Source organism: Ailuropoda melanoleuca, chromosome 11, assembly GCF_002007445.2.
Source record: "Ailuropoda melanoleuca isolate Jingjing chromosome 11, ASM200744v2, whole genome shotgun sequence".
In the NCBI taxonomy this organism is placed as follows: domain Eukaryota; kingdom Metazoa; phylum Chordata; class Mammalia; order Carnivora; family Ursidae; genus Ailuropoda; species Ailuropoda melanoleuca.
This window is the reverse complement of record NC_048228.1, coordinates 10,631,231-10,653,252: the sequence shown is the minus strand read 5'-3', so window position 1 is coordinate 10,653,252 and position 22,022 is coordinate 10,631,231. Positions and strand designations below refer to the sequence as shown.

Here is a 22,022-nt window from a genome sequence, read left to right as displayed (position 1 = left end):
AATGCAAGACAGGCTGATTGACTGGGCTCCAGCCTCCCTGCTTCCCAAGGAATGATAAGCAAATAAACCCATAAAAAGATAAATAGCACTTTCCATAAATTCTCTAGCTCTCCAACTACAACTTACGAGCCTATCTCAAAGCTTTTCGCACTTGGCTTTAAAGTGGAGGAGAATCACCAGGGATGCCCGCTCGCAGAGGTAGGTGGCTCTGCAAATCCGCTCTCCGCAAAAGGCAGGGATGTTTGGCAAAGCAGCAGAATGGCAAATGCAAATACAAAACCAAGTGAATCCAGAACCCCAGAGCTAGTGTTTTGCTCAGTTTCTTCCCTCTCTCTCCCTTCTCAAGCCCCCCAAAGAGGAAAATTCAGCTGAGAGCATTATGGGTAATCAAAAGGAGACTAATCAAAACAGAAGACGCCAAGATTCTAATCTTATAATGAGCAGGGGTCACACTGACATTTCTGGGCTAAACCTGGAAAGTTGGGAAAATGGACAAGATTGGTCTTGACGGCTCTTGGTTCTGGCATCCAGGGCGTCAGGCAACATCTGCTTAATTGCTGGGACAGGTGAAGGGATGCTGCAGTCAGCTGCATTAGTCAGGTTAACCTTCCTTCCACCCGTCCGGTCAGCCAGCTGGCGAGTCATGCCAACATTCCTCTGAACAGTCCAAGGTCACCAATGACCTTCACGCTGTTAAACCCAATGGTCAATTTTCCAGCTTCATCTTACTTAACCTCTCAGCGGCATCTAATGGTTAATCACTCTCCCTTCCTTGACACACCTTGCTCTGGGACCCCGGGCTCTGCTGGTTTCTTCCTAGCTCACCCGCTCCTGCTCCTTTTCAAGGGCCTTTGCCAGATCCCCTTTCTCCTTCTGACCTCCAAATGTCGGAGGGCCCGGAGCTCGATCCACCGGCCTCCTCGCTTCTCTATCCGTATATACCTGGCCAGTATCATGGCTTTAAATACCATCCCTAAGCTGATGACTCCCACAGTTATAGCACCAGCCCTGACCTTGCTCTTGAATTCCAAACTCTTGGATGATTCATAGACATCTCAAATGTGACATGCCCCAAACTGAACTCCCAATTTGCTCCCACCCCCCACTTTCTCAACTACTTCCTGCCCATCTTCCTTCCAGCTCCGCAAGCTTACATCCCTGAATTACTCTTGACTTCTCTGCCTTCTCCTACCTCTTGTCCAATCCCCCAGTAAGTTTCTTTCTTTTTTTTTTTAAGACAGAGACAGGTAGGGGGTAGGGAGGGGCAGAAGGGGAGGGAGAGAAAGAATTAAGCAGCCTCCACATCCAGCACGGAGCCCAACGTGGGGCTCGATCTTTATGACCCTGAGATCACAACCTGAGCCAAAATCAAGAGCTGGACACTTAACCGACTGAGCTACCCAGGTGCCCCGAATCCACCAGTCGGTTCTGTTGGCTCTAGCTTTACCCTAGATCCCAAACCCCACCACTGTGCACCTGCTCCCTCCGGTTCCACCACCATCGCCTCTTGCCTGGATTGTGCCTCAGCCTCCTTATCTGTTGCCTGTTTCTGCTTTTCCTCCCGAGCATCTATTTTCAACACAACCTAAACATATACCATATCCCCCAACCCTCCTCTTCTCTAAACCTTCCACTGGCTTCCCACATCACTCAGAGGGAACCCAAACCTTCTCATGGCCTTGAAGGCTCCCAGTTTCCTCTGGCTTCATCTCTGCTCACATGTCCCCGGACACACTGGTCCAGCACCCTAGCCTCCTTCTCTTCTCGTGGCTCATCCCTCGGGTCTGTGTGGCTCAGTCTCTTACTTCCCTCGTACTCTCTCCAGTGTTGCTTTGCCAGAGCCCTTCCCCCAACCCCCCTTGGGAACCAGCTACCCGCATGACACTAAATCCCTTTTCCTGACTTTTTCTCCACAGCACTAGGCTACTTGATATTATTTTAGCCATTTGTCATCTTGTGTAACATTTGACACCCTTCTTTAGAATATAACCTTCATGAAGGCATCTTCATTATTCTATCCCTAACTGTTAGAACAACGCCAAGTGCACAGTAGGCGAGAGAGGAATGAATGGATGAATCTGTCCATCCATCCATCCATCCATCCATGTTATAATTTTCTTACTGGGAATCCATATAGGTGCGTGGGAGGTCCAGTGTATTAACTCTTCACATATGGAAGATGTCCAGACATCATCCTCTTTTGGGGGTCTTAGGCACTCCCTGAGAGCAGTAGGTACAACAACCACAAGTACGGTATGGACGTACACATACAGCATCTGGTCCCATCCATGGAAATTTCAATTTAGGCATGCAATGACTATTCCTCTACTGCGCTTGACAAAGCAATTGCACATTCATGATTCCGCTGACTACTTATAAGTGGACTGTACAATATGGCCCCTACTAGCCACATGTGACCTTTTAAATTCAAATTTGAATTCATTAAAATTAAATAAAATTTNCTACTTATAAGTGGACTGTACAATATGGCCCCTACTAGCCACATGTGACCTTTTAAATTCAAATTTGAATTCGTTAAAATTAAATAAAATTTAAAAATTCAGTGCCTGAGTCACATTAGCCATATTTCAAGTGCTTAATAGCCACATGTGGCTAGTGGCTGTCATACTGAACAGTGCAGACATAGAACCATTTTATCACTGTAGAAAGTTCTTTTGGATAGCGCGGTCATATAACCACCCTATGAAGTAATTTTTCCCTTTCTATAGACTGGAAAATAAACCCAGAGAGGTCCTACAACCAGCATGAAATGGAGGCTTGTCTTGAAGTCTGGTTTTCTGACTCCAAGTCCATTTTCCTTCCACAGCAGGGTGTTTTAAGAGCTGGGTCCCTGAAGGCTTGTGCCCTAATTCATTCAGCTTGCGATATGGCAATCAAGGCGTCTATCTGCAGGTGATGGCCTCCTGCCATGTTGTCTGTGCATTATTCATGCCCCTTTCCTCTGGCAACAGCAACCCCCTTTTCCCTGGCCACCTCTCTTTCCCCTACTCTCTGTTCATGAGCCTCAGGTGGGGTTGACCCCACTCTGATTCCAGGATGAGTGTGTGACTCAACTCTGGTTAATCAGACTACTGTCTCTCCCGCACTAAGCGAATGAGTGAAGTCAAAGAATTAATAAGGCTACACAGCATCATGAGACACACACACAAACACACACTGCTATTCATGTAGGTGGCTAGGTTCACTGCAGGTGATGTCACTGGTTCAAACTGGGGCCGTGGGAGACGATGCCCGAAAATGTCTTCCTTACTTCCTTGTCACAGGCCTGCTAATAATGATGGAGTGGCATGCCCTATCGAGATGGTCATTTGTGATTGATTCCAGTGCTGTAAAACACGAGACCAGAGCTATCTGTACAGTTCTCTCCAGTTCTCCTGCTCCAAGAGAAAGCAGGTCCTTCAGCCCCCTTGCCTCAGGGAGATTGGTGTATGAAAGGAAAGCAGGGCTTACTTGAAGGCACACTTCCCTCCTTAACTTTGTTCCTCAGACAGGAAGCTCGGAGGGAATTAGGCCAGGGAGGGGAAGAGGTGGTGCTTCCGGGGATGGAGATATGGAACATTCTAGAAGGAGGAGATTGGACAATTCTGCAAGCCTTAGAAGAAGAGGTCTGTAGGCCTGCTGATAGTGGGAACCTGTGTCTGGTCTCTACTGGCACGGTGACAAGGTGGGAGGGCTGAAGAGGGGAGTGGCCACATGTAGGCACCACAGATAGGGGTCGTGGGTCTGGACCCCGGACACTGGGGCTCCTAACATCACCAAAGAAACACACAGGCTCAGGAAAGAGTGCTGTCCACCTCTGGGGGTCAGGTGGGCCTGGACGAAGACCATTCTCTGGTCATCAGATGAACTTCCTGGATGACCGCGTGACCCCAGGCAGGTGTGGAGGGACTCAGTGATATGATGAGTTTTCATTTCTCACCGCTTCTGGTTGGCCTTGGTCAGAGTTCTTGCACATGTGGCTGTGGAGTAAGATTCACCAAGGGAGTAATGACACATGGATGTAACATATAACAGCATAATAACAACATGACACAGGACAACCACCACCGCACGGCCCTCAAGCAGCTACCCTGGGTTGAGAGCTGACTATACGACAACCCTTGTGCCAAGCTCACACCTCCCTCCAAAGTTAGCTCATTAGATGTCATAGCAACTCATGGGAGAGTCACCACAGTTAGAGCCCCATTACACAGATGAAGAAACCGAAGACCAGAGAAGTTAAGCAATTTGATGAAAGCCACATAGCAAGTTAGGAACAGAGCTGGGACCCAACCCACAAAACCTATCTTAGCTCCAAAGCCTATGGTCTTTGCTTTGGAGTAGAAGGGACTTAATTTTCCCGGAATCGAGCCCACGGACCCAACCGTCAGAGAATCTGCCCAGCAGGATCTGAGGAGCAAAGCCAAGAGTTTCCAGGCCAGGGCCAATCCTGCATAGATTCTGGGCTTTTCCACAGACATGAGACTCATGTCCTCTTCTCAGTGGGCAAGAATCTGAACTTGTGAGTTTTCTCACCCCTTTCTCACTCAGCCCTGGAGACTTTGGGACTAATGGCAAAGTAACGTGGGGGTGGGCGTTGGGTGTCCGTAGGAAGGAAATGGCAGAGCGCAGGGCATGGCACAGCCTGGCCCCCACCGCATGGAGCGAGGCTCTTAATAATGCTGGAATTTTCCAGCAGGTCTGCTCGCTAATTAAAGCTGCTCCTCACAGCCTCTGCAAAACGAAGGCGCCTCACCTGAAAGCCTGTAATTTGCCAACATGAAGGAGAACAGAAGCAAGAACTCAAACGTTCCCCCCAACCACGGCTTTGGGGTATCGATTAGCAAGACACAGAGGCAGGGCCTTGCTTCCGACCTCTGAAACCCAATCAAAATCAGTATTTCTCGCCTTGCAACGGAGAGGAGAAGTCCCTCTGCATACGGAGCTGGAAACAGTCCAGGGGCTGTGACATTTGCCAACCTCGCGACCATGTTCCGCTTCACTGAAAACGCCATCACAGGTGAAGATATAAAAATTATAGAACTCGTCAAAAGATATTGTAAAGCCCCAGCCACACGTCCTAATGACTCACGAAATGACTGGTCCCCAGCAGCAGCCTGTAATTAGAGCCGCGCTGTGCTGAATATACACACGTGGCCAGGAGCTGAGCTCCCACCGCGAGCCTGGAGTCAGCCCCCTGAGCTGTGTTCACACGGGGAAGGCCACGAAAGGTCGTGAGCTCACCCTGAGAGGTGAGGAAAGTAAGAGCAGAGCTGGGAAAAGCCTGAGACTGTCCAAAACGCAAGTGGTGATTTAAAGAAACAAATCGGAAGGGTCCATGTGGGCAGGAAGCGGGGATGCGTGGGAGGGCTTGCTGGAAGCTGGAATCCTAAAATGAGGCTTTGATCCCAAGCTGTGGCTGGAACAGGAGTCAGCAGCCACGCTTTGTCGAGATGGGCATTCTTGCTTACCAGAACGTTCCAAGATGCTAGCAGGGACTGGTGAAGGGGAACCTGGCTTCCGGTTCAGCATTTCACGGCCTCCAGCAACACCATGGGGCTCCTCGAGACGGAGTGGGAGGGAAAGAAGAACAAGGAAGAGAAGCTAAGCAGACCAGACACCCCCAAATTCAGTTTTCACTTCCTGGCCCCATTTCTGGAAGGATGTGCGGGAGTGAGGCCAGCAGCAGAGGAGTCCACTGGATCCCCCAAACTACTCAAGGCTTGTCTGGGTGTTCCCAGGTCACGGGACTCCAGGCTGCCTGGTTGAGAAGGGGCAATGGTTAGGTACTCACTTTGAGCAGTGCCCCCCCCCCCCCCCCCCCCCCCCCCGCCGCACGTGAGTAAGATGTCAGCCTCTGGGGTCCATCATCCTTGGTTGAAATCCCAGCTCTGTTCTGTGTGGTCTCGGGTGAGTTACTTCACTCTCTGAGCCTCAGTCTCCTCATCTATGAAATGGATCCATCCCAGGGAAAGTGTTGGAATAGTGCCTGGCACTCAGTGAGTGCCCAACAGATGTCACAGCAATTAATAATGGTGGTGAAGCCAGACATTTCTGGGAGGTGTCAGAATAGTTCCCCTCCAGTGGCCTTGGAGGAAGTTCTGGCTGTGCCTCTGTGAAGTCGCCCCCGTTCACTCCTGTCCTTCCTGCAGTGACACTGTGTCTCCATTTCCCCCTCTGCTTTCCTGAGGACAGTCCAGAACCTTCTACCCATCTCAGACTCAGCATGGCAAAGCAGAGGGCACAGAACCAGGCACAAGCCCACCTGGACCAGGGGCCACGCCAGTTGGCCTGCCTGCTGCTCACCCCCTGCTCCATGCTCTGGGGGTCTCCCAAGGCTCTGAGTGAGGCTGACCCAGAGGGCAGAGTCCTAGCTAAGGCACTGAGCAGGGTGATTGCTGTTACCATGAATGACAAATACTATCCCTGGGAGATGGAGGCTAGTGGCTCCCCCACTTTGCAGAGCAGGAAAAGGCACAGAAAAGTGAAAGAACATGTCACGCCTGTGGTCTAGGAAGTGGACAGATGCCCCCAGACCACAGTCACTCCACCATCAACACAGTGGCTGGAGTCAGTCCCGGAGGAATCAAATGCTCCGAGCTTTCTATTCTGGTCCCCTGGTCAAAGTCAAGTGCAGCTTTTGTCTTCTGTTTCCCTCTCAGCCCACTCACAGCCTTGGTACAGAATACATCTCCCTACCCAAGCGGATCTCACAAACCGACAGATCTTCAATGGAGAAGCGGAGGGAGGGAAGCCAAGGGTGGGCTCTGAGGCACGTTGCCACGTTCCGCTCATGGGGTCTAAACCTGGCTGGCTCCCCTGCCCCCAGAGGGCCCTGGCTCACCCATGCCAAGCACTGCAGCTGAGGAAGCCTGGAGGAAATGAGGCTGATCTTGGGATTCAAAAGAAGGGCATCGCAAGGTCAAAAGTCCACCTCTGTGGGGCTGGGGGAGCGGCCTTCCTCACTCAGCTTCCGGCTTCTGTTCTGTCTTTTCAAATCCAAGTGTATACCATGGTAATAATGGAATTCTCTAGTGCACCAAACACAAGAGTTCTCCAGAGACGAGGGTCTCCCTGTAAGGAGCTCAGTGATTAGAACCTTGGACATGTCAGGAGGTGCACAGAGCCAGGCCAGAGGACTTCAGAGGGCCGAAAAGACCCTCTGACTTCTCTGGGCTTAGCAATTTTCAGATTAAGCATTTTCTATTTGTCAACTCAGTGCCAGGCTTGAGGGAGAAAGGGATGAAAAGGTGAGCCTAAATCTTACCCCCAGGAGCTCATGGGGTGGGGGCGGGGGCATTAGCCCCATTTCAGGGAAATGAGGACGCTTCCTTTCTGATCACCCGTTCGTTATCTACTCATCTATGAGCAAAGTCCTTGCAAGAGAGACGTGCAGGAGGTCCAGAGCACTTACGACACAGGGGCCCCATCCTGTGCAGGTGACATGGGTCATTCACCAGGATTTTCAACTGACCAGTGAGCCAGGTCTTGAGGCCTTTAGTTGAATGGGACCACAGGTGCCTTCGGTGGCAAAGTCAGAGAGGGTAGCTGCTGTCTCGTCCCCCACGGTGGAGGTGGTGTCAAGAGAAGCTCACAGCATAGCTAGTAGCGGCCAGGAATGTACCACCGCACAGAATCCTCTCCAGGTCCTCCTGAATGCCAGGGACAACGCCAGGCCCCAAGGACAGGCCAGTGGACAAGACCCACAGTGGTGGTGCCTTCCCCAAACCCACCATCTGGGGGTGAGGACAGACATGGACACCCAGTGTCATCGTGTGGACTTCCTCCCTGTATGTCTTTACATGGTCTTATAAGGACACCAGATTTGGGAACAGGGCTCACCTTCATCCAATAGGACCTCACCTTGACTAGTTCCATCCACAAAGATCAAATGTCCAAATAAGGTCACATGCTGAGATTCCAGGTGGACATGAATTGGGGGGGAGCATTTTTCCACCTAGAACAGTCTGGAGTGCAAGGGGCAGGGGGGCTTGTATGGGATTGCACGTTCGGAGGGGGGCGGCCGGCCATCTCTCTGGCTTGGGGCTCCCTGCAAGAAGTCTGCTGGTTGCGATTTCAAGCTCCCGCAGTGGGGGACGGCTACCTCAGCAGCAGATGGCAGAGAGGGGGGCGGGGGAACCAGGAGAAGCCAGGGTGCAAAGATCTTGTTTTAAAATACACCAAATCAGGAAGATCTGTCATCCCTGGTAAGCAGATGCATTGTAGATTCTATTAAAAGCACAAACGAACTTTAGAAGACAGGTCCTAATAAGCAATTCTAATTATCATCTTCATTAGCTACTCCAGTCCCAGGGCGATCTATTTTCATACTGGGAAGGCGCTGCATCCACGTTTGTCTGGAAAAGTCTGTTCCTCCGGCATCTTCAGACACGGTGTTGGGTTGGAGAAAGGTGTCCCTGACCTTGGCACCCAGGAGCTCGGCCTTCCGTGTTGACCAGCTTCCCATTGTGTTGACAATGGGTTGTGTCAATCCACTTTGGAGGAGAAAGATCCCATGAAGAAAGGGCCCCTGGGGTTTGCCACTTAATCTGACCAGTAATATGTCTGATGTGCCTCGCAGGGTGCGGGGGGACAGCCAGTCACAATCTGTACTGAGCATTCACATGGCTGGGCCCTGGTGGGAGCCTTTTTTTTTTTTCTAAAGATNGGGGGACAGCCAGTCACAATCTGTACTGAGCATTCACATGGCTGGGCCCTGGTGGGAGCCTTTTTTTTTTTTTTCAAGATTTTTATTTATTTATTTCACAGAGAGACAGCCAGCGAGAGAGGGAACACAAGCAGGGGGAGTGGGAGAGGAAGAAGCAGGCTCCCAGTGGAGAAGCCTGATGCGGGGCTCGATCCCAGAACGTTGGGATCATGCCCTGAGCCGGAGGCAGATGCTTAACGACTGAGCCACTCAGGCACCCCTGGTCGGAGCCTTTTACATGGAGTAACTCATCTGCCTCCCAGAACACGACGACCGCCTCCTGCATTGGGTAATATTATTATCCCATTTCACACACGGGAAGATGGAGGTCGAGGGAGGGAAGGAGGCAGCCAGAAAGCAAAGCAGTGGCTATACGGTCCTCGGCGACCTGAACTCGGAGCCCAATCTCTGAGTGCAATGCTGCGCCACCTGCTGAATGTGGNATCATGCCCTGAGCCGGAGGCAGATGCTTAACGACTGAGCCACTCAGGCACCCCTGGTCGGAGCCTTTTACACGGAGTAACTCATCTGCCTCCCAGAACACGACGACCGCCTCCTGCATTTGGGTAATATTATTATCCCATTTCACACACGGGAAGATGGAGGTCGAGGGAGGGAAGGAGGCAGCCAGAAAGCAAAGCAGTGGCTATACGGTCCTCGGCGACCTGAACTCGGAGCCCAATCTCTGAGTGCAATGCTGCGCCACCTGCTGAATGTGGCCAGACGCTGTGGGGGGATGGGGGCGGGTAAGAAACACGATCACCTGCTACCCGACTTCTGCCCCCATTTCCGCTTCAGGGTTTAGGCTGTGCCCTTGATACCCCCTTAGCAAGTCCTCTTTGGGAGCCATTGTTGAGACAGTCCCGTGACGATGTATTTTCAGCCTTTCTCGCTTCTCAGTCGGGACTCACTCCTGGCCTTGAACAGCTGTCCTGTAAAAGAAGAGGTCAGCTCGCCTGGCACTTCCGTGAAGCCCCGAGCTCGTTGGTGGGGGTGGAGCCCCCCCTGCGCTGAGCATCCTGGAAAAAGAAGAGTCTGGTCTTCCTGAGTCTGGCCCACGCCTGACTCGTGGCGGCCGCTCGATAAGTGCCTCCTCGCTGGACGGAAGAATGAGAGCGTGAGCGCAAGGGCTGCTGGCAGGCCCCGGGCTGTCCGTCAGCTGCGCCCCCAGCCGGGTTGCACCATTTCCTGCTCCGGACACACCAGTGCTCTGCAGCTCCGTGCCTCTGCCGGTTCCGTCTATTTGCCCGGAACGCCTGTGTCCTACTCCTACTCAGACACTCCTCCTTCAAGGACCAGTTCAAGCTGACCCCTTATTTTCCCCAAATTCCTCCTGACATGAACCAGTGCCAGTCAGGGTTCATTATTACCATGGTATACACTTGGATTTGAAAAGACAGAACAGAAGCCGGAAGCTGAGTGAGGGGGGCCGCTCCCCCAACCCCACAGAGGTGGACTTTTGACCTTGTGATGCCCTTCTTTTGAATCCCAAGGTCCTGTTCACCGGAAGTCTGGGAAAATTAAATAAAATTGGAGCTTTCCATCTCCAGCTGAGTGGAAGACAGGCAAGGCTATCCACCGGGCCTTGCTCTCCACTTCTGGTCCAAGCTGTCTGTGAAACACAGACACACCTGTTTTCTGGAACACTCCAGGTGAGGGCAGAGGTTTCATCAAGCACAGCTTGCCCCTCAACACTGCAGAGCGCCAGGGTCCCGCTGAGGGGCAGGGTGTCTGCTGCTGGGGGGGTGGGCTCATGCCACACCGAGGGACAAATCTCTGCCTGGCGTTTTTGGAGCACTCACAGTGCTAAGTTACCCCTCTATATGTTCACCGGGTGATGCCTTTGGCTGGCCATCAGCTTCACCTCCACAGCAAACGTGCAGGGATAAACCACACTCTGGGTGTGCGCGGTTCCAGGATGGACCGAGCCTCCTCGAAGCTGGCACTTTCACTGGACGGTTGCAAAAAAAGGGATACAAAGGCTCAGCTACAGAAAATGTCTTTTCCTGGCACACATGGGACCACGGGAGCAACACCCCCCCACCAAGACCAAATCCCAGCTTTGTCCCTTCCTAGCTGTGCAGATAACTGCACCTCTCTTCCTCCTCTGTGAAACGGGTACAACACAGAACTTGTCTTGGCGCTATCGTGAAGATGAAAGGACACGCTGGATAGAGGGGCCATAATTCGAATAACTAGTCACCAGGTACAGCCCGTGCACTGTGCCAGTGATCCATAACCGGTGACACCAGCCCTGTGTCCTGGTTTGCAATGCTGAGTACTGTCCTGGAATATATGTAAAGAGCTCTGATGGTGTCAGGATTTCGTGCAGCCTGGAATCAGTGGTGGCCCCTACGATGACCACTGCTGTGTTTTCACAAAGTGCTCTGGTCACCATCTGTCAGGAAGCCCGCTCATGTCCTAGGTATGCTCGGGGATGCAGATTTAAAAAATGGGTTTAAATCATTGTCAGCCCTGGCTGATTTTCACTGTATCCGGTAGGGAGGCTCCCTGACGTGACTACTCTCTCTTCGTCCCTGGGCTGGGGGTTTGGGAGGCGCCGCGGACAAAAATCAATCCGAAGCAATTAAACTCCTACTCGGCCTGATCGGAACAGAGCACTGATCGGAATGGGAAACTCTCCTGGTCCTCCGCCCCCGCCCCACCCCCACCCCCTCCCAGAGAGCCAGGTGCCTCTTCCCAGGTCTAACACCCCAGGGCAAGACGCCGGAAATTGCTCCGTGCAGAGGACCTTCTGCAGGCAGACCACCACGAGGTTATTATTCGCTGCCTCTTCTGGGTCCCCGGACACTCGGTTCCTACATTTATTACAGCAATTGTCAAGTTGCATTTTAATTATGATTTCAGATCTGTGTTATGTTCACTCTATTGTTAGATCCTTGAGAGGAGGCCCTGTTTCTTGTTCAAGTTTATAACCTGCTTCCTTCACAGCCCACTCTGTAGATGCCAGTGCCAGTCAGGGTTCTCCATTACGAATGACAGATAATTCAATCAAACCCGTTTAAATAAAAAGGAAATTATTGGCTCACATAACTGGAAAGAGCAGGGATAGTTCTCCACTCAGATACAGGTTTGCCAAGGAGCTCAAATGATACCACTCTTCAGCCTTTCTCTCAGCATTCCTGGTTCCTCTCGCTGGGCTGGTTCCCTGCTCAGATGGGCTCTCTTCCTCCTGGCGGCAAGATGGCTGCCAGCAGCTCCAGCCTCATCTTCTCCCTTGCTCAAGTGCACATGGGTAAGCAGGCATCTCTTGCCCAATGATCTCACTGAAAGCCTCATTGCGCATCTCTAGCTCTGACTGGGTCAGGTCCCCACCCTGGAACCAAGCCGTGTGGTCTGGAGCCTGCCATGTTCAGGACTGGTGTGAACCGCACCTGAACTAAACGGATGAAGAGTGGGGTGATTCCTTGGAAGAGGGTCAGAGTAGCAGGTGGTGAGTGGACAGAACACGGCCAAGGTCTACTTCAGCACTCAAGGAAGTAACAAACAGTAGGGAGGAAACTGGATCTTCTATCAGAATTCCAATGGCTCAGGGACAATAATACCTCACTGCTATTCTTTCCGCTCCTTTCATTATTGCAGGACAGGAATTCCGTCTTCAGTTGCTCTCCTTCCATTCCTTCTGGTAGGAAAGGCCATGCAAGTCACGGAGAACTGAGTGAAGGCAAAACAACCCTCTTAGCAACCTGAATCTGATAAAAAGTAATAGTGTTCATGACCAGCCCCAGTGCCGATGCAGACCGATGCTTCATTAACTAGATCCAGCTCCTTCCAATAATTTATTTTAGGTCGACTGAAAAAATACTTTATGGTTTCAGCTGACAAACTTTGTTTCGCTTAGCTGTATTCTGAAGACACAATTAACAAACTCGATTTGACATACGTGTGTGTTGAGCACAAAGTGTGTGTCTGCATGTGTGTAGTTAGACGTGTGGATACTAAGCAGGAAACACCTGTTTTCTTTCAAATGCCCATGGATATTTACAAAAACTGGCTATACATTGGACCACAAAGAAAACCTTAATAAATCCTGGAGGAGAGTCTATGGGCCTCTCTCCATGACCACAACGCCAGAAAGAAGAGGAAACATCTTACTTAAAAAGGCATATCCAGCTACATCTGCACCGTACCTGTGGAAGAGATAGACGGTCTTGGTCTCTCCATTGAGGGTCTCTGGGTCCAGGGAGCAGAGGTTCTGCTCTCATTTGCAACGGCTACTGAGGACACCACTGTGCTCTCCCTAACCTAACCTCGCCCAGAAGGCCTGGATTCTGTGCCAGGGACGTGATGACTGGGGTGGGGAAAATCCAGGCAAGGCCTTGAGGCAGAATGGTCCCGCCACCACATCCTACTCACTTTCACTTGTTGATGTTTGATGGTTGATACAAGAGGTCTAAGGAGATACGGTGGGGACAGAAGGAGAAATAGCCGGAAAGCTTCAGACACACAGAAAAGCCTAGAAGGACAAAATAATCCTGCCCTCTTTATGAGTTCAAGCAACTGATCATGGCTATGATAGAGAAAAGACATTGGCAGATAACGGCTTTTGATATCAGCCTATCCTGATGGTCTTAACATACCAGAAGGACATTCTAATTAGATTCAGAGTAGGTGAGCGATGATCAGATCTGGGATCAGATCAGGGTTTAATTAAGCAGTGAATGAAAGAAGTTAAAGATTAAAGAGTTCTACACCTCTCCTCCACATTTCTCAAAGGATTTGAGGTGGATTTTCAAAAATGCATACGGTCATATAGATAGTGGTTCAGAGCCCAGACTTGAGAAGAAAAAAGCGTTAGATTCACATCCCAGCTCTGTGTGGTCTTGGGCAAGTCCTCTATCTCTGCTTTCTCACCTGTAGAACGGGAATCATAATAGCTTCTGTGTCTCACGGGCTTGTCAGGAGACAAAATGGGCTACCGCACGAAGAGTGCCTGGTGCAAACCCTGCTCTGAACAGTTACTGGAGCTGAGCTGGAAATCTGCCTCCGAACACCAGAGTGACCACAGCCAAGAAGGAAGCATCATTAGCTATAGGATTCGGCATCCATAAGCTCAAACTAAACCAGTTACTTAGAATTACAGTTCTTATTACATTGCCTTGAGAAAGACTTAAGAAAATTTTATCTCATGGATCTTCACAGGACGTGCCAGATGAATGTCTGCAATGATATCTTTCCAGCAAATTCACTGGTGGGTTCCAGAGGCTGTTCCACGAAGGCCTCTCAGTGCAAGCCAATGGGATGAGGAGGCAAATATAGGTTTCTGGGTATCTTTCAATCGTTCTCTAAATTTGTACCTTCCTCAAGTATGTTGTCTTCAATTCTAGTTAATATTGCCAATACTTACTTGTTTCCATGGAGATCTGTTTTTAAGGGAGAAGCAGAACTCAAAGGAAATGTTGTACATGAATGTTCCCACTAGTACTACTCACAATGGCTAAAGTGTGGAAAAAATGTCCAAATGTCCATCAGCGAATGAACGGATAAACAAAATGCGATATACCCACGTAATGCAATATTATTCTGTCATAAAAAAGGAATTGAGCCCTGACACATGCTAATGTGGATAAACCTTGAAAACGTAATGCTGAGTAAAAGAAGCCAGTCACAAAAGACCAATACTGTATGATTCCGTTTAAGTGAAATTTCCAGAACAGGCAAATCTACAGAGATAGAAAGTAGAGCAGTGGTTGCCTAGGGCCTCCCACTTAAATAGGGTGGCTTTTATGGTATGCGAATTATATCTCAATAAAATGATTACAACAAGAAAAAAAAAGTGGGCCAGCCCTGCTGTCAGCCACACGTTCAGCGACTCTAAACTGAAACATCTGGGATGGCTTCTCCCAGAGGACTAGCAAAAGAGCCTGAAGGGAAATCAAGTGACAAAACATTTCAAAAGTTTTTGTTGGCAGAGAGTCACCGACATGCTAATGAGTCCGTGGGCATCCTCAAGATTGCAAAAAGAGCTGGACCCCAGAGTACCTAAGGGTCCCCCTTCCAAATCACATTCACCCCAGCTTTTAGAGTCCCACAAGCCATGGTTCTGTCTGCAGGATTATGGATGTCAGAATTGCTTCTTGGGGTCTGGTCCTTTGTGGAGATGTCTCGTGCATTGCCACGGTGCTCGCCCATTTGACATTTAATACTGGTAATATGAATAGCAGTGACCCAGAGGTCAGACACTGTGCGGACAGCCTGACATTCATGGTCTCGTTTTATCCTCCTGATACCCTCTGAAGGGGGCAGTGCTGCTCCCATTTTGCAAAGAAGATACGCGCGTCTCAGAGAAGTCACCTGACCTGTGCCATCTCTTGACCCAAGCTCATGGGACTCTTGAACCTGTGCTCTTTCCCTTCATGTCTGCTTGGCCCTCTTCTCTCTCTTGACTTCTAACCCAAATCTCTCCTGTGCATTGAAGCCCATTTCCCCCCTGTTCTGAGTACAAATTGGTGTCCTCTGCAGAGAGCCCGGCGTGTGGCCGAAGGTAGTTTCCGAAGTCTCTGATAGCCTTCTCGGCTTAATGAAGCAACTCCCGTTCCCTCGGCTCCCAAGGAGAAGCACTGAATGAGAGGAACAAATTCGAACTGCTACTGAATTGTAAAAATCTCTGACGGAGGCTGCAACAGCCCAACAACTCACAGATGCTCGTATTCCTCCCAGAAGAATGGGCACAATGATTCTTGTCATTATGAGAATAATCAAAGATTTAAGAAACAGGAAAAGTACGAGTTCCTCAGAGACTGGCATCTATAGAAGCGGGGAATGTGTACTCTTCCCATTTATTTAGTGAATGCACGTGGGGAGAGTTCTTCCCGGCCACCCTTTCCCCTCTCTGCACCCCTCCTCAGTTTGCAAGGCCATTATCCCTACAAGAGCCAAGAGCCACAGTGTCACGGAACACCTCAGTGGTGTCTATCTGCATCCGATTTTATAGCGCAGACCCTTGCGATAACTACTACATAACTTAAACCCAAGCCCCAAGGATGGAAGTCATATCGTTGCCAAGCTGCCATATCCCAGCGGTGCATCGCAATTACCAATGCGCTCCTTGTCAGTAACGTAAGTAGTAAACGTACCATCGTTTCGGCGGCTTATTGAAAAATCAATCCCTCAACTGAACTGCTTTGACAAGCAGCAATGGAAGCAGCCTCTCCCTCTTTTCAAAGGGGGGAAACATGCTTCCTCCTCTCTTTACTCCGGAAACTTCTATTCCAATTGCACAGGCAAGCTGGTGGCTTAGTGCAGTGGGCGAGACCTCAGCAATGGTTCTGAATTCTAATGCTGCCATTCACCACGTGCACTTGGGCAAGCTTGGCTGGGCGTCAGGATTTCCCTGTGGAAAGCAGGATCATTCCTTCTTTGCCGGGTGGTACAAAGTGCCCAGCATGTCAGTGCTGCTCCAAGGTGAGCTCGTTTCCTTCTGGGCTGCAGGACAGCCACCAGATTTGTGTTCCAGGCTGAGGCCATGGCCAAGGAAGACCCTATGGCATCTCCCCCAGGTCACGGGCACTGGCCTCGTTGACCAGAATGCCACAAGATCATGCCAGCACTCCATCTCAAGGTGAGATACACCTGGTCACTTGGGCAGCGAAGTGGCAGATGAATCAGATGAGAATCACAGACTTCTTGGGGGGAGTTTTGTGCGTGTGGAGGGAGGTGCTGGGCAGAGCGGGGGTTGTTGACAAAAATCAAAAAGGACAGCCATTTAGCCTTTAGGCGAGGTGCACATTCATTTAGAAACTCTCCTTATCAGCGGGGCTGGGAAAGGATAATTCCGCCCAGAACAATAGGCAACAGATAAAAATAACTAGTGTAGCAGGGAGACAGATATGAAGACGAGGGACTAGAGACAGGAACTGTTCTATTCTAAAAGTCATCATCAGTTAGCGGGTTGGAAACAGGCTGTTAATGGCCCTGGTACATTCTTGAGTCACATTTCCTAGACCCCTGATCGCAAGGCTAATTTAAAAACAACAATCGCCTTCCCAACGCCCACCTTCTCCATGCTTCTGAGCTCTGCTCCCAGAATCACTGCACCTGTGTGTCGTTCCGGCCTGCTTCCATGACCAGGTGAGTTTCAGCCCACAGAACCATCTAGAGTTACTGAAAGTCTACCTCCTGAGAACACTGGCTGGACCCCAACAAGCTCAGAAAAACCCAAGTGACTGAGAAGTATGCCTCTCCCATCCTGAACTGGACCTCACATTTAATGGATAAGATCCTTCCCTTTCTCCACCCCACTCTCCTCCCCTCCCCTCCCCCTTCCACAACTAGGAGAGGTAAGTCATTACTACAAGGAAAACCCCAACATGCAAGAGTCTTCCACAAAGCACGAGGGACACTGTCTTTATGCAACACGGTAGCCAACTAGTCAACATGTAGGCTCAATAAAGATTTGTTGGGCAGATCCCTTTCCCTCTCTCTGCCTTAGTCTCTGCATCTGTAAAATGGGGAGGGCTCAGTCACAAAGGACTAGGTAGTGCCCTTGGGGAGCAACTCAGGGGGTTCTCATAGAAGTGAGACCATGGCCTGAGTCTTCTGGCGGTCCTCCAGGCAAGCTGGTAAGGGGGCATCTGCGTGCAATTCAGGGGGGGCCAGGTTAGCTGTCCCCACCTGAGATTCTGCAGCTTCTCTGGGACTCAAATCCAAGCCAGCCTGGTCCAGAAGCACACCCCTGTCCCCCAAATCAGGCTGCCTCCACTCTTCCTCTGATCTTCGTTCCTTGGCCACGGTGGCCCACGGACCACGGTCCCCATCCGCTGTGGTGTCTCAGCTCCAGTGGGAACTTGTGAAGTGGGTAGGGAACTCATAGCTGGCCCCAGTCTATGCCAAGTGGCTCCAGGCCAGGCCCCCATGCTTCCTTGAGCAGCTGCTTCTGGGTCAGCGGCAGGATGGGATGGGACTGGGGCCAGGAGATAGGGATGGGACTGGGGCCAGGAGATAGGATTGGAGCCCAGGACTGCCACCAGGTCAGCTGAACACACACCCTTTGTGGCCTCAGCGGCTCCTGCGCTATGCTAGTTTGCCCTGTGTCGCCTCTGTGCCTTCTCATGGTCACTGCCGCACACAGTCATTGTAGCCATCACTCCACTGACGCCCCACCTCCCACCAAACTGCAGGTCCCCGAGGATGGGACAAAGTCTGGCTCACCTTGGAATCCTCTGGACCGAAGCAGGACATACAAGTCCTCCAGAAGAGCTTGTTAAATGAGTGAAGAATGTGGCTGGACTCTGGAGCAAGCCAGATGAATTCACATCCCAGCTCTGCCCATTTCCTAGCTCTGTGGTTTTCTGACCCTCGGGTTCCTCACCCGGAAAACTAATGCAAAATCTGGCTCAGTGTTTCTTAAGCTTCAGTGAGCACGGGAATCACCTGGGGATCTGCTTACAATGCAGGTTTGGATTCAGCAGTTCTGGGAAGGGCCTGGGATTCTGCATTTCTAACAAGTTCCTGGCAATGCTGATGCTGCCGGTCCGTGGACCACACTTGGAGTAGCAAGGGGCTGAGCTCGCTTATACATAAAGACGTCTGCAGTCTGGCACACAGGGATGCTCAGTAGAAGGTTAACTCTTATAATCCTATTACAGGGGCAGAAAGAGTGATGTTTCTGATCACAGAAGTTGCAGTCCACACCCCTGAGTCCCTGGGCCCCATTTCAAAACACTTTTCTGTACCCACATTCATTATCTCCTGCCAGTGGCATGAACTCTGGGCCAATGTTCCCAGAGAGACCATCTGGCTCTTTGGAAACGTGCCCAATACTGGCGATCCTGGCATGGGTAGATGCTGGAAACGCTGACCAAGCCTAGACATGGGGGCACCTTGTGTGTGGGCCAGCAGGGAGAGGGGATGGGGCTTAGAGTTGGGAATGGGGCTTCAGATTGGAGAACCTCATGGAGCTGCTGCCCCCCGGGCAGGACCCCGGCTCTGACTCCTACCCCTTTCATAGGGCTTCTAGCATCCTCTGATCACCAGGTGGCTGATTTGGGCAGCTGGACACCCCCATGCAAGATAAGCTGGGCTACAGCACAGATAGGTGCTGTGCCCACACCCACCTGGCCTCAGCGCAGCTCCCAGAGCTATCTGGGCCCCACTCGTTCCCCAAGTTCCCAGGAAAGCCAAGCCCTCAAACAGGGACACCTGGAGCTCTCCGGATGCAGGCCCAGGGGGATAGCCCCAGGGTGGAGGGAGGGAAGGATAGGGATGCAGACAAAGGGAAGGAGAGATAGGGAGACCTCCATATAGCCCCACAGGAAGATATGCCCCCAAGGCAACTGTCCCACAGGAGGAACTAACATTTCTTGAGCACGTATATATGTCGGTGTTGTTCTCCCTGCTTTCTAGCTCACTGAGATAGGCCTTGTTCCCCCACTTCCCAGCTAAGAATACTGAGGTGCAGAGACGCTAAGTCAATGCCAGGTGGTAGGGGGAAGAGCCAGGATTCAAGCCTCAGCAAGGTGAGCCTGAAGGCCTAGCTCCTGGCTCTCACCGGGGTTTGAGGCCCCTGCCTGAAAACCCAAATGAGCCTCTGCGGAGAGGTGCCTTCATTCCCGTCGTGCACCCCCTCGTCAGCTCCACCTGCTCCCTGCGCAGCTACAGCCGCACCCCTCCTTCAGGCCCCAGCGCCAGGCGAAGCTTGGCCTCTGGAGTGCTGGGACAGGGTCAGAGGAGTTAAGGAGATTCTGCTCCAGGGGCTGTGCCACGAGCAGGGACAGAGGGTGGCTGGCAGCAAGGGCATGAGGGGAACCACTGCTTGCCATGGAAGAAGAGAGTCCCTAGCTGTGAGGCGTGTGTGATGGGCCTGGGGCATGCTGGCTTTAAGGACATTATCTCACCAGCTGGTGTCCTGGGCAGCATTCCCCTGGTGATAGGAAGGTGATGGAGCAGGGACCCACCCACAGGCAGCTCCATCGTGATGTTCTTAGAAGGGCAGAGACACCTCCTGGGAGGGGAGAAATGAGCTGTGGACCAGAGGGGATTCTAGTCATCAAGGACCGACTCAGTCATCAGTAAAAGGGCCAACTCCACAAAGACCCAGTCAGTCCAGCTTGGTGAACACGTATCGTGGTGGGTGCTGGGGCCTTCGAAGAGGAACGAGACACAGCCCCGATGCTCAAGGAGTTTATCATGGCTAATGCGAGTGCACATGGGAGTGGTTTGACCGTGAGGTGGAGGGTGGCTGGGGTCACGCTTTTGGGGGCAGGTTGCCTGGGCTTAGATTCTAGATCCACTTACTAGCTGCATAACCGGGCAAGGGACTTAAATTCTCTAAGTTTCAGTCTTCCCATCTGAAAAATGGGGATGATTTTAGCAGCCCCTGCCTCCCTGGGTTGGGGTGAGGATTTAAGGGAATACAGCCTGTCCACTAAAACTGTCTCATCCGTGGTTGGTCAGTAAGGGAGTGGGGACATCGCGTTGGTTTAGGGGTGATCTTCCCTGTTTCAAAGCCATCGGGGCAAGCTTTCTTAAAGTTTATAGAGGAAGCCTTAGCAGGAAATGAAGATCTTCACCAAAAAAAGTAGAAAATCTACCCACGTGCCTTTTTTTATGGCAAGCACTGACTGCTTTCGAGGCTACAAGAACTGCCCGTTCCCCGCTCTCTTACGCTATTTGGGGGAGCTGTGAGTGAAATGGAAAAGCTTGAAGACGCCTGTCTCTGTATGAAAGCGATGGACGAATGGTAAAGACAACAGCCTGGATCCGATTTTTAATTTTGATAAAAAAGGTCTCTATCAGAAGCAAATGCCTTCTGGGAATCAACATCTCGAATGAGAAAGCTCGAGCGTTAAATGTGTCTTTTAATGATCCACAGAAATGACCCACGGGGAAGCTGGGTGCACATTCAATGGTGCTGGTGTTCTCCTTTTCTCTTCTTAAGATTTTGTTTATTTATTTTAGAAAGAGAGAGAGAGAGAGCGGGGGTTGGGGGGACAGGGAGGAGGAGGAGAGGGAGAGGGACAAGCAGACACCGTACTGAGTAGGGAGCCTGACACGGGGTTCGATGCCAGGACCCTGCGATCATGATCCGAGCTGAAACCACTAATCAGACACTCCACTGACTGAGCCCCCAGGCGCCCCCGTGCTGTTCTTCTTCTGTGAACCTCGATTGCTTCTCAGTGTGCTCTAGGCACGAAGTTTCCAGGCTTTGGAGCCGTCCCCCCACCCTATTCCCGTTAGCCCCGCAGCTTTCGGTGCAGGGTTTTCTAGGACGAGGGGTTTCCAGGAACACATGAACGACAGAACACTAGAAGTGTCTGTGTTAATGTGTGTAGTGAGCTCAGCACAGTGCCGGGTCCATGGTCAATGCTCAATTCATGTCAGGTGCTACTATTATTGTAATGCTCTACTGTCTTGATGACATTGATGATTAGAGTTCACGACAGACAGAGTCATACACACTCAAAGGAGGGGCGGGAGACCTGGGCTCTAACTCCAGGGTGGTCAATGACCCCGAGACCCTGGTCACTGCTTCTTGCAAGTCAGCAAGCACCACAGGACACCTGCGGGCAACTTGAACTGAGTGAAACCTGGCCCTGGGGGCGAAGGAATAGCTCCGCTCTGCCTGGCCGAACACGAGGAGCCCGGCTGCCCCAACCGCAGCTCGCTGGGCTGTGAAATAAGGGCAGAGACTGGTGACCCCCCAGGGCCCCTGACCTCTTTGATCCCCAGTGACCTCTCCTGACCCTGTCCCCACTTCCCTTCTCCAGGCCCATGTGGGTCTCTCGCGGCCTGTCCAACTCTCCTCAGCATTTGTGTCCAAGGTGTTCCTGCGACCCGCAGCCCAGATGTCTCTGGCCACCTCTGGCTCGGTGCAGCCCACGGAAGATGCGCGGGCACCCTGTGTGCGCACAGCCCTTGATGAGGTGCCAGGCCGGCGAGATGATGTATAGTGCGCGGGATGGATGGTGACGTTTTAATCACTCACACGGAGAGCGGGCAGCTGCCTAATGGAACTGTCGTTCTCACTGACAGTCGACATCTGTAGCTTCAGACTCCAAGACTGGATGTCCGTGCTTCCCCCTCCCCCGGGTGCCCCTTGCGGAACTCCAAAACCAGGGCTCGGCGCACCCCCACCACGCACCCATCTGCAGGGCAAGCTAGCGCTCTCCTGGACCCGGAGGCGTCTCTGGTCAGCCATCATGCCCCCTACGTGCCAGGGTCCCAGTGTGCCCATCCTGTCCTTGATGTGGGCACATGCTCCCCATTTCACAGATGAGGAGACCGAAACTGAGAGGAAAGAAGTCAGGCTCAGAGCAAATCAGGGGCAGAGAACCAGGAACTCTTTGTTCCCGCT

The 22,022-nt window shown here is 51.5% G+C and overlaps 1 protein-coding gene across 2 annotated transcripts in view; it reads right to left on the bottom strand.

Annotated features, from left to right (window-relative positions):
- LOC100484271 (kazrin) overlaps nt 1–22,022 on the bottom strand; it is a 472,216-nt gene that overhangs the window by 214,763 nt on the left and 235,431 nt on the right. The window contains exon 1 of one of the 2 annotated variants that reach the window (XM_011227699.3): nt 5,472–5,644. The exons of the other annotated variant lie outside the window; for it this stretch is intronic. Coding sequence (XP_011226001.2) covers nt 5,472–5,532 — 61 coding nt within the window. The 5' untranslated portion in view covers nt 5,533–5,644. Of the gene's footprint in view, nt 1–5,471; nt 5,645–22,022 lie in introns of those variants that run through there. 2 annotated transcript variants of the gene reach the window in all.